This window comes from Physeter macrocephalus, chromosome 18 (assembly GCF_002837175.3).
Source record: "Physeter macrocephalus isolate SW-GA chromosome 18, ASM283717v5, whole genome shotgun sequence".
Classification (NCBI taxonomy): Eukaryota; Metazoa; Chordata; class Mammalia; order Artiodactyla; family Physeteridae; genus Physeter; species Physeter macrocephalus.
In genome coordinates, this window is record NC_041231.1 from 2,717,603 (window position 1) to 2,730,054 (window position 12,452).

Sequence of the window (12,452 nt, forward strand, 5' to 3'; positions counted from 1 at the left end):
ACAGCCCTCCCGGGCGGGCTCCCACGGGGCTTCCTTGGCACCTTGTGCAGACAGAGGTGGTCTGGAGCTCCGAAGAAGACAGGACCCTGGTCTGGAAAGACAAACTAGCCTCATCTGTTCCTGGCAAGCCCCCTCCTTTATCCCCCTGGACGCTGGCCCCAGAAAGGCCTCTCTGTCCTTTCCCACCAGAGTTTGCAGGGTGAGAAACAGAGCGAGGGGCTTGGGTGCTCGCGGAGGCGCAGTGCCTGGCGCTCCCAGGGTCCATGGGTGTGGGCCGCAGCGGGCCCTGGGTGTCTCTGAAATGTCCCGAGCAAAGCTAGTCCCATCGGTAGAGCCAGTACCCCTGGTCCACGGAGCTGAGTGCAGGACCAAGGCTTGTGACATTTGCCCCCGTTTCTAGAAGGCATGGGGCTGGCCCTGGCCTCGCTGACAAATGCAGATTTCAGGAGACATTAGTAGTGATGTGGATGAAAGCCAGGCCGCAGCGGCCTTGCTGGAAAAGAGAAACTTGAACGTTTTGGCGTGAGATTCTGCAGGGTCCAGGAGAAAGTTGAAGACATGGAAATTCTAATTAACGCACACAGGGCTGGTTTTGCTCAAGGATCTCCAGGCTGTCAGGTCGCAGGAGGCCTGCAAGTACACGCTCGCTGGGTGTGTGTGCGTGTGTGTGAGCGTGCCTGCTCGGGGTCGCCTGGTGGGTGACCTGGCGCGCCCCAGCCCCGGCCTTGCCCTCGCTCTGCCTTCCTTTCCGAGAAGCCCCTGGCCTTCCTCGTGCCTGTCTTGGTGTACCGGGTGCTAACCGAACTCTTCCCCCTGCAGAGCAGGACAGGGTGGTGGCTAGTTAAAAAGAGCTGCATCTCGCCCATCCGAGATGCCACGACGAAAGAGATGGAGGGGCCGGGGACCAGCTCTCCTGGAGGGACCCTTCGGGGAAACCACAGGCTGCTGTGCTCACGGAGGGTCTGGCCACTTGAACCACCTGTCTTGGGGGTCCACGTGCAACCAGTGGGGCAGATGCGGATGCCAGGCCAGTCCTGGCTGACTCTGCAGCTGTGGGGAGGGCTTCATAGGAATGGCCGCAGTCTCCCAAGGCTGCTGAGAGAAAGGGTACCCAGGCCACGCCCCCACACAGCCCTGGAGCTCAGAGCCGCAGATCCCGATGCTGAGGCCAGTTCTGACCCAGCCGCCCCCTGGCCCTGCGTGCCAGCACCCATGCTGAGGCGCCCACAGCCCTTGCTTCATCTCCTCCTCGGGAGGCGCTGGCTGCGGGCCCCTGTCTGCCTTGGGGTGGGAGCCACGGTCCTGGAGCTCCCTCCAGCCTGGGGCTTGAGGGGGTGCCAGACAGGGAGAGGCCCAGGGGAGCCACACATTGCCCCCTCCCCAGGAGCCGGCAATCCTGGGAGACAGGTAGCCAAAAAAAGAGTCCCAGGCCCCATACTAGGGCTCAGGGAGCTGGCACAGAGGGCCTCAGGGGCTGGAGGAGGACGCGGCTGCCTGGCCTGTGGACGTTCTGGGCCTCCTTGAGAGGAGGATGACTTGAGAGGACCTTGGAAAGATGAGTAGGAATCTCATGGCTGCAGAGGAGTGCCAAGGCTGTTCCAGATGGGACACCGTGTGCAAGGCACAGGGATGCACGCAGGGGTGGCCCTCCCCTCAGCGGGCAGGAGCCTGGGAACCCACCCCAGCTCCTCCTGGGGAGCAGGGCTCCGCTACGCCCCACTCCCCCAGATGCCTTGTCTCCCGCCTCACACTTGCCCCTTGGAAGCCCTGTGGCAAGCCTGGGAGGTCGGCGGGGCGGGGCGGGGCGGGGGGCACAAATGCAGACGAGCTGCCTTCTGGCCCTGCTGGACCTGGAAGACTCTCTGCCTGAAAGGTGTGGGTGAGCCTCTGGCCCGGCCACCCAGGTTCGTGTGCGGGCCCTGGAGCTGCCCAGGGGCTTGCCTGTGGGGCTGGGGTGCCCGAAGCTACTGTGTCTCCCCAGCCCACTGCACCCTGGGCCCTGCTCGCTGGCAACCCCCTCGGTTGCACCAGGCTGGCTTGCTGACCCCCAGTCCCCTGACCCCTCGCTCCACCGATGGCCAACAGGCCCCGGAAAGAGGAGCTTCGCCCAGCCCCAGGGACCTTCCCGTAATCAAGGCTGCAGTGACCTCACCTCCCTGGGGCCCGGCGGGCGGGGAGAGCTTGAGATGGAAACAAAATGTGTCTTTATTTATGCTTTTAATTTGAATCCTGGAACTGGCCCAACATGGTAATACATTTAACATCAGTAAAATGCTGAAGAAAAATGGATCTGTTTTTCAGTAACTGCCTCCCAGCACTCTGCCTGCTGTGAGACCCCCGCGCACACCCCCATCCCTTACACACACCGGGGCGTGCGCCCCTCTCTTCCCCGCACAGAGTCCGTGGGGCTGAGCTGCCCGCAGGAGCCGAGACGGGTCCCCGAGCGGCTGGAGCCGAGTTTAATTAGGGGCATCAATCACCGGGCGGGCCGTGCGGGAGGCAAAGGAATGTGGCCCCAGCATGGGCACCGAGGCCTGGCCATCCTCCTCCCCGCCCTGCCCTGCCGGCAGTCACAGCCCTCAGCAAGCATGGTGCCCGTCGGTGCCACCTCCTTCCCCAGCCTGTAGCCCTGGGGGCGCCTAGGTCTGAGGCCCCAGCATCTCCTTCACCGCGCCTGCATCCCCGCTTCCCCACCTGGGCTCCCCTAAGCAGTACTCTGACTGCTGAGGACGTGGGCATGCAGATCCTTGCTGTCTCAACCGCGACTCTGCCTTGACCACACCACAGTGCCTGGAGGTGGCCTTTCGACTACAGCCTCAGTCTTTTCACTGCCAGCCTTCACTGCAGACCCCTCATCCTAGCACCACGCCTAGGCTCCTTCCCACCTTCCCAGCCGGCTCATCTCCAGGGTCTGTACTGGGAGAGGCCTTCACAGGTTCTGGGGCGAGGACTCTACTGGGCGAGGACTGCCTAGGCCCAACCGGTGCTGGAGGGGACCGCTCCTGCTACAACCAGCGGGCCACGCCATGGGACTGCTGCACCGAGAAGGCCCGCCACAGGCTCTCCGGTTGGTGACGCCCCAGGCCCACAGCAAGCAGAGAGCTTGGGGCCTCTGGCTTGGAGGAGGGAAGACAAGAAATAGCCAGGCTCCTCCGACGATGCAGCTACACTGGCTTGAGTTCCCTCCTGGGGCTCCCTGGGCAGGTGGGCGGCCTCTAGCCTTGGGAAACTTGGTGCACGCAGATGCCAACACACATGGACCTCGCTTCCAAAGGGCGGACTGTGCAAGGCAGCTGTGAGCTTGGCTTTGGGCCACCTCGGTCCCCAGTCTCACCACCCTAACCCTGGGCCTCTCTGCAGGGGCCTTGCAGGGCCCGGGGAGCTGGCGAAGGCGGACTGCCCCGCTGGATGGATGGTGGGTGATGGCCCTGTCCACCCGGGGGGCAGCTCCTTGCGTGTGCATTCTGGGGGCCGGGCCACAGCTGAGAGAACGAAGGAGAGTGAGCTCTGACAGGAAGAAAGCGGCCAGGAGGACAGGAAGGGGCAGGCTGAGCGGCCCGGGGGGGGGGCCCGGGTAGTGTCCACCCGCGTGCGGGTCATGGTTCCCAGCGGGCCCTTGGCCATCCTCGCTCTGAGCAGGCACTGCCACCTGTGCTGCAGACACCAGCCACCAAACTGCAGCTTTTACCACTTCGGGGTCCTCTGTGCCCCAGATTCGGTACAGGCCTCGGCCAGAGTGGTAAGCTGGCACTCTGCCTCGGGACGCGGACCTGCACCTGACCGTCCCCCCGGCACCCGCCACTGCTCACACCTCTGCCCTGTGCCCATTTATCAAGTGAGCCTATCAGGTCATCTCCAGGATGGGCCCAGAGGTCAGAGCCACATTCCCAGGGGTGGCCTGGAAGCTGGCTCCAGCGCCGAGTCCACGAGGCTGAATAACCCTGCTTCACGGTGACCTGGGTGGCTCCCAGCGAGGCTGAGAATGCTTTCCGTGCACACCCTGCTATCGATGGGGCGCTGTCAACCTCCCCGGGGGCCTGGGAGCCTGGAAGGATGGTAGGCCATCCTGTCTGATCATGGTACCGCCTTGAGACAGTCCTACCCTCCTCTCACTCTGGCTCCCCGACTCTGTCAGTCCTCTGGTTACAGAGCAGCCAGGAGGCCCTGCAGTTCGGATCCTGATTCCTCGGTCATCTGCAAGGCAAAGGCCACACCTGGCCGGCAGCAAAGGCAGCCAGCCTGGGGCCTCGCTTCCAGAGAGATGCACCTGGTTCAGGACAACCTCGAGACCCTTAGAGAGTCCGGAGAGCCGAACCACGCTTGAGTGACTCCGCACAGAGAAGGAAAGAAGGCCACCAAGTGACTCTCAGAAGGGCTGAGCGCGCCGCTCACACGTCCCAACACAGAAAGACGTCTCTAGGGGAATCCCCGGTGGGGCCGTGGCCAGAATGGGCCTGAGTGTCCCTCGGACCCCGCTACAGGCTGTCACCACTGGGTGCCCGAGCCGGGAGCACTGAGTCACGTCGGAGGGGAATCACACCATGGCCGGGCCCCAGGGATCGGCCTGGCGATACCGCGACGGTGGACGGCGGGGGGCGGGGGGGGGACGGGCATGCGTCCCGGGCCAGCTGTGCCTCCGGGGCAGGCCAACTGGAAGGCGTGGAAAATCAGCCATTTCCTCCACCTGAAGGAGCCCCTGAGGACAGCAGCGGCATCTGCCCCGTGGCTTTGGCCAGGGTTCCACCGGGGAAATGCGAAAAACAAAGTCGTCTCTTTTCTTGGGGGGCAGGGGAGGGGGCTAGGGGAGAGAAAAACAATCTTCTCAGACGCTCAGAGCACGAAAACAAGTGGAAAATGATCAGTCTGGTTTTCCATAAGTCAAAACAAGAGGATCATGTTCCCAGACTCGGCGGGAAATGCCCTTGCTCTCCTCCCCGCCTGGTGCCCGGGCACTGAGGCCAGCCCCTGGTGGTCGGTGACCCCAGGTTGCTGAGGGCAGGCAGCGAGTGGTGGGCACTGGGTGAGTAGACCTGAGCCCTGGTCCAGCACGGAGCCCCACGCCCTTCTAGCTCATCACCCCTGGGTGAGCGGACACTCACTGCGACACGTGGGTGATGGGCGCCAGCAGAGTCTCCCCTTCCAGGTCCAGGTCCTCGGCAAAGCTGTTGGTTCTCATGAAATGGGCCGTGCTCACTTCCAGCAGCGTGGGGCTCTTTTTCACTGTGGGGAAAGATGCGCGACAGCACGTTAGTTTTCCACGGAAGGCTTGACGGCAGAGGGGGCCCAGGGTTGCTCAGAGCTGAGATGCTCACCCCAAGCTGCTACCCTGGCTGTGGGGCGGACCTGTGCCCCTGGAGCCTTCCCACAAACGGGTAAGATATCTACTCGCAGGGCTGGGTGAGGAGTGGAGATGGTGTATGAAGCCTCAGCACAGAGGACCGGCGGGGGGGCCACGATGGCCCCCACGTGCCTGAGGCCACAATGGTCAAGGAGCAATTGAGAGCCGATGACACCTCCTCAGAGTGAGGACCGTGCCTGGGCTGAGCTCAGGTGTCTGGGCCTCTCCCCAGGTTCACACCAGACGTTCAGGTCAAGCATAGAACATAGCTGACAAGCACAGGTCTGGTAAGACACTGACTCTCGTCACCATGCTGTCACTGTCGTGTGGCTGGTTGGCTTTCGATGCCTCAGTGAAGACCCAGGGTGGGAGGGCTCCTGCTCACAGAGCGTCGCAAGCCGGGGAGGAAGGGGCAGCCACAGAGCTCCTGGCCCCTTGCACGCGCCACCCGCACCCTGAGGGAGGCACAGGAAGCACCCCGACGGCTGGTGTTAGCGTTCAGGTTCCTGGGCCCACCCGCAGTGATCAGAGGTTAGTGCTCAGGGCTGACTAAGAATAATTACCAGTCCCCTGATTTTCAATCTGGACCTTTTTTTATTTATTTTCCCATTTAAAGTTTTTATTGTAAAATAACGAATTACTTGTAAAAAGAGACACAACTCAAAGATTCACGAAGGCCTCCTCCCCCGAGGTCATCAGCGTTAACCACCAACTAGATTCCTAGCTCATCCCTCTCTGGTTATCAGAGCAGCTGGCACCTGGTAGGACTTGCATTTATACACACGCGACGGCTCTGTTCCTGTCACTTTGTTCCTGTCACTCGGCAACGTGCCCATCTCATTTTTCTACAGGTATTTAGACATGGATCTAAGTCTTATTTTAGTAGTTGCGTAACTTACAGTCTGTAGCTTAGATCTACCACAATTAACTCAACCATTCCACGTGTGACGGACGCTGGGTTCCATTAGCTTTAAGCCACTACTTTAAGACAATGATGCACCATCCATCTTTTTGAAAACCTGACCTATTGAGGCAGGTGAGAGGGTGCTTCCTTGGTAAGTTTAAAAGGTGTTGCTGGATTGTTCTCGCAAGAGGTCGTATCAATTAGGCTCCAGCAGTAGTGTGTGCGCGTGCCACCTTCTCCACATCCATGCCCGCACCGGCCTTTGGCAGCCTTTGCTGGGCCCGTCAAATGTAGATGAAGACGGGCATGGTGCTTTTCCTTCTATGCTGGATGCCCGTTGCGGCTCGGAGGCTGTTTGGTTTTCCTCTTGTGGAATTATCTGTTCATATCCTTTGCTCACTTCTGTTCGTCAATTTGTAGGATTTTTTTTTTTTTCTGTGCTAGAGATAATTAACCGTTTTCATATGAGGCACAAGTATCTTCCCCAGTCTATCTCTGGTGTTTTAACCTTAATTATGGTTGTTTTGTCACAGAAAATTTTTTATGATTTTGAAGCGATACCTATCTTTTGCTTTTTGAAAAATCTCCTAAATATAAATGTATGAGTGTGTGTAAATTTTAATACATTTAGCACTTACATTGTAGGAAATCATCAACCATCAGAAAATGAAAATGTAAAGGTACTGTATGCAATCTGACTGAAAAAACTAAAATGAAACACAAACTATAAAATCTCTTCAAGAAGACATAGGAGAAAGTCTCTGGATTTGGCAGTGAGTGCTGAAGTATGATACCAAAAGCTCAGTCTGTGAGCAGAAAAAAAATGAAAAACTGGACTTTATCAAAATCAAAAGCATTTGCTCTGTAAAAGACACTGCTAAGGGAATGAAAAGACAAGTCACAGGCTTGGAGAAAATGCTTACATGTCACTTCTCTGGTCAAGGACTTTTATCCAGAATATGTAAGGAACTGTGGCAACTTGACAAGAAAGCTAACAACCCAGTTTTAAAAATGGATTACTAACAAGCTCATGAAAAGATGCTCAATTCAATCAATACCAGTAGTTGTTAGGGAAATGCAAATTAAATCCACAATGAGCTACCATTATACCCATGTTAGAATGACTAAAATTTTTAAATGGTGTCAGTTTTGGATATTTGGCAAAGAATAAGGTTAGAGCCTTACTTTTCACTTTACATTAAGAAAAGGAAAGAGAAATCAAAGCCTGACAATACCATATGCTCATGAAGATGCAGAGCAACTACAACTTTCACATGTTGCTGGTGGGAATGCAAAATGGTGCAGCCATGTTGGAAGAGGGTGTGGCCGTTTCTCATAAAGTTAAACATACATTTATCTTGTGACCCATTGGTCCCTGTCCCAGTTATTTACCCAAGTGAACTGAAAATTTACATCCAGAAAAACCTGTACATAAACGTGCATAGCAATTTTGCTTACAGCTGCCAAAACCTGGAAACAACTAAGATGCACTTCAGTAGGTGAATGGATAAACTGTGGTACATCCATACAATGGAATTCCATCCGGCAATCAAAGAAATGAACTAACGGTTCATGCATGCAACAACATAGATGAATCGCAAATGCATTTTGCTAAGCAGTGAAAGAAGCCAGATGCAAAAGGCTACATATTATATGATTCCATTTATATGACATTCTGGAAAAGGCAAAACTACAGGGACATAAAACAGATCAATGGCTGCTAGTGTTTAGAGGAGGGGGAGTACTTGACTTCAAAAGAGTTGCACAATGGAATTTTTAGGGCTATGGAACTTCTCTGTATGATGTTGCGGTGGTAGGTACATGACTCCAGGCATTTGTCAAAACCCATAGAACTGTACATCTCCAAGAGTAAATTTTACTATATGCAACCCCCCACCTCCCCGCCAAAATAAGCCTGTTGGAGGATCCAGGATGGAAAGCAGACTGTCACGAGTGAATTCTGTATTACGAATACATAACATAGCACTAAAAGGAGAGGGGGAAGGAGGAGCTGGCCTATGAAGTCTTGGGAAACAATCTTTTGATTGGATATGTTTCAAGTAAAAAAAAACACAAAAACTGTCATAAACACAGTATTCTAGTTGGTAAGTTTGTTTCTCATAGGGGTACTACAGGTACACTTGAGTCAAATAAGTAAATAATTATAGATAATGGGAGCCAGGATTCTCAATGTCAGAAAAAATGTAGCAAACAGAGTTGGGGGGTGGTGAACGAACCCTGTGGTCAGAAATATCAGTATGAACTTACATTTAGTTTAACATAGGCACAAATAAATACAGATATACGTGTACACTTGGGCTATTCACATACATATATTTCCTAGCTCTGTCCACTGAGAGGCCCTAGAAGCAGTGACCAACTGTGGAGCAATGAGCACCTAGTGCCCAGATCCTGGTTTCTAAATCCCATTCTCCAGTAAAAGGAACCGGGGCTCTCTGATAGAATGGTGACTCTAGGGCTAGGGCAGTGGATATATAAGATAAGCCTGAAGTATTGTCTAGTGTTAGAAAGGAAAGAAATGCTCAAAAATAAATAAATGAAAAGGATGAGGGCATATCAAATGGACACAGGAACTAACCCAAAAGAACTCTCAATCCAGTGACCAAAGCTAGAACAATTTGAGCAACAAAATAAATAATATTAAACATATTATACAGAATCCTATCAAACATTTAGAGAAGAGCTAACACCCATCTTTCTCAAACTCTTCCAAAATATAGCAGAGGGAGGAACACTCCCAAACTCATTCTACGAGGCCACCATGACAAGAAAGCTAACAACCCAGTTTTAAAAATGGATTACTAACAAGCTCATGAAAAGATGCTCAATTCAATCAATACCAGTAGTTGTTAGGGAAATGCAAATTAAATCCACAATGAGCTACCATTATACCCATGTTAGAATGACTAAAATTTTTAAATGGTGTCAGTTTTGGATATTTGGCAAAGAATAAGGTTAGAGCCTTACTTTTCACTTTACATTAAGAAAAGGAAAGAGAAATCAAAGCCTGACAATACCATATGCTCATGAAGATGCAGAGCAACTACAACTTTCACATGTTGCTGGTGGGAATGCAAAATGGTGCAGCCATGTTGGAAGAGGGTGTGGCCGTTTCTCATAAAGTTAAACATACATTTATCTTGTGACCCATTGGTCCCTGTCCCAGTTATTTACCCAAGTGAACTGAAAATTTACATCCAGAAAAACCTGTACATAAACGTGCATAGCAATTTTGCTTACAGCTGCCAAAACCTGGAAACAACTAAGATGCACTTCAGTAGGTGAATGGATAAACTGTGGTACATCCATACAATGGAATTCCATCCGGCAATCAAAGAAATGAACTAACGGTTCATGCATGCAACAACATAGATGAATCGCAAATGCATTTTGCTAAGCAGTGAAAGAAGCCAGATGCAAAAGGCTACATATTATATGATTCCATTTATATGACATTCTGGAAAAGGCAAAACTACAGGGACATAAAACAGATCAATGGCTGCTAGTGTTTAGAGGAGGGGGAGTACTTGACTTCAAAAGAGTTGCACAATGGAATTTTTAGGGCTATGGAACTTCTCTGTATGATGTTGCGGTGGTAGGTACATGACTCCAGGCATTTGTCAAAACCCATAGAACTGTACATCTCCAAGAGTAAATTTTACTATATGCAACCCCCCACCTCCCCGCCAAAATAAGCCTGTTGGAGGATCCAGGATGGAAAGCAGACTGTCACGAGTGAATTCTGTATTACGAATACATAACATAGCACTAAAAGGAGAGGGGGAAGGAGGAGCTGGCCTATGAAGTCTTGGGAAACAATCTTTTGATTGGATATGTTTCAAGTAAAAAAAAACACAAAAACTGTCATAAACACAGTATTCTAGTTGGTAAGTTTGTTTCTCATAGGGGTACTACAGGTACACTTGAGTCAAATAAGTAAATAATTATAGATAATGGGAGCCAGGATTCTCAATGTCAGAAAAAATGTAGCAAACAGAGTTGGGGGGTGGTGAACGAACCCTGTGGTCAGAAATATCAGTATGAACTTACATTTAGTTTAACATAGGCACAAATAAATACAGATATACGTGTACACTTGGGCTATTCACATACATATATTTCCTAGCTCTGTCCACTGAGAGGCCCTAGAAGCAGTGACCAACTGTGGAGCAATGAGCACCTAGTGCCCAGATCCTGGTTTCTAAATCCCATTCTCCAGTAAAAGGAACCGGGGCTCTCTGATAGAATGGTGACTCTAGGGCTAGGGCAGTGGATATATAAGATAAGCCTGAAGTATTGTCTAGTGTTAGAAAGGAAAGAAATGCTCAAAAATAAATAAATGAAAAGGATGAGGGCATATCAAATGGACACAGGAACTAACCCAAAAGAACTCTCAATCCAGTGACCAAAGCTAGAACAATTTGAGCAACAAAATAAATAATATTAAACATATTATACAGAATCCTATCAAACATTTAGAGAAGAGCTAACACCCATCTTTCTCAAACTCTTCCAAAATATAGCAGAGGGAGGAACACTCCCAAACTCATTCTACGAGGCCACCATCACCCTGATACCAAAACCAGACAAAGATGTCACAAAAAAAGAAAACTACAGGCCAATATCACTGGTGAAGAAACTACAGGCCAATATCAAAGATGCAAAAATCCTCAACAAAATACTAGCAAACAGAATCCAACAGCACATTAAAAGGATCATACACCATGATCAAGTAGGGTTTATCCCAGGAATGCAAGGATTCTTCAATATACGCAAATCAATCAATGTGATAAACCATATTAACAAATTGAAGGAGAAAAACCATATGATCATCTCAATAGATGAAGAAGCTTTCGACAAAGTTCAACACCCATTTATGACAAAAACCCTCCAGAAAGTAGGCACAGAGGGAACTTACCTCAACATAATAAGGGCCATATATGACAAACCCACAGCCAACATCGTTCTCAATGGTGAAAAACTGAAACATTTCCACGAAGATCAGGAACAAGACAAGGTTGCCCACTCTCACCACTATTATTCAACATAGTTTTGGAAGTTTTAGCCACAGTAATCGGAGAAGAAAAGGAAATAAAAGGAATCCAAGTCGGAAAAGAAGTAAAACTGTCACTGTTTGCAAATGACATGATACTATACATAGAGAATCCTAAAGATGCTACCAGAAAACTACTAGACCTAATCAATGAATCCTGTCAAGTAGCAGGATACAAAATTAATACACAGAAATCTCTTGCATTCCTATACACTAATGATGAAACATCTCAAAGAGAAATTAAGGAAACACTCCCATTTACCACTGCAACAAAAAGAATAAAATACCTAGGAATAAACCTACCTAAGGAGACAAAAGACCTGTATGCAGGAAACTATAAGACGCTAATGAAAAAAATTGAAGATGACACAAACAGATGGAAAGATATACCATGTTCTTAGATTGGAAGAATCAATATTGTTAAAGTGACTATACTACCCAAGGCAATCTACAGATTCAACACAATCCCTCTCAAATTACCAATGGCATTTTTCACATAACTAGATCAAAAAATCTTAAAATTTATATGGAGACACAAAAGATCTCAAATAGCCAAAGCAAACTTGAGAAAGAAAAACTGAGCTGGAGAAATCAGGCTCCCATGTTCTTGGATTGGAATAATCAACATTGTGAAAATGACTATACTACCCAAAGCAATCTACAGATTCAATGCAATCCCTATCAAACTACCAATGGCATTTTCCACAGAACTAGAACAAAAAAATTCACAATTTGTATGGAAACACAAAAGACCCCAATAGCCAAAGCAATCTTGAGAAAGAAAAACGGAGCTGGAGGAATCAGGCTCCCTGACTTCAGACTACACTACAAAGCTACAGTAATCAAGACAGTATAGTACTGGCACAAAAACAGAAATACAGCTCAATGGAACAGGATACAAAGCCCAGAGATAAACCCATGCACCTCCGCCACCTTGTCTTTGATAAAGGAGGCAAGAATATACAATGGAGAAAAGACAGCCTCTTCAGTAAGTGCTGCTGGGAAAACTGGACAGCTACATGTAAAAGAATGAAATTAGAACACTCCCTAACACCATACACAAAAGTAAACTCAAAATGGATTAAAGACCTAAATGTAAGGCCAGACACTATCAAACTCTTAGAGGAAAACATAGG

At 50.2% G+C, this 12,452-nt stretch overlaps 1 protein-coding gene across 2 annotated transcripts in view; it reads right to left on the minus strand.

Moving 5' to 3' along the window:
• Window positions 1-12,452, minus strand: part of KCNQ1 (potassium voltage-gated channel subfamily Q member 1) — a 364,341-nt gene that overhangs the window by 185,326 nt on the left and 166,563 nt on the right. For both annotated transcript variants that reach the window (XM_024133313.3, XM_028478569.1), the window contains exon 11: window positions 5,100-5,220. In XM_024133313.3, coding sequence (XP_023989081.1) covers window positions 5,100-5,220 — 121 coding nt within the window. The remainder of the gene's footprint in view (window positions 1-5,099; window positions 5,221-12,452) is intronic.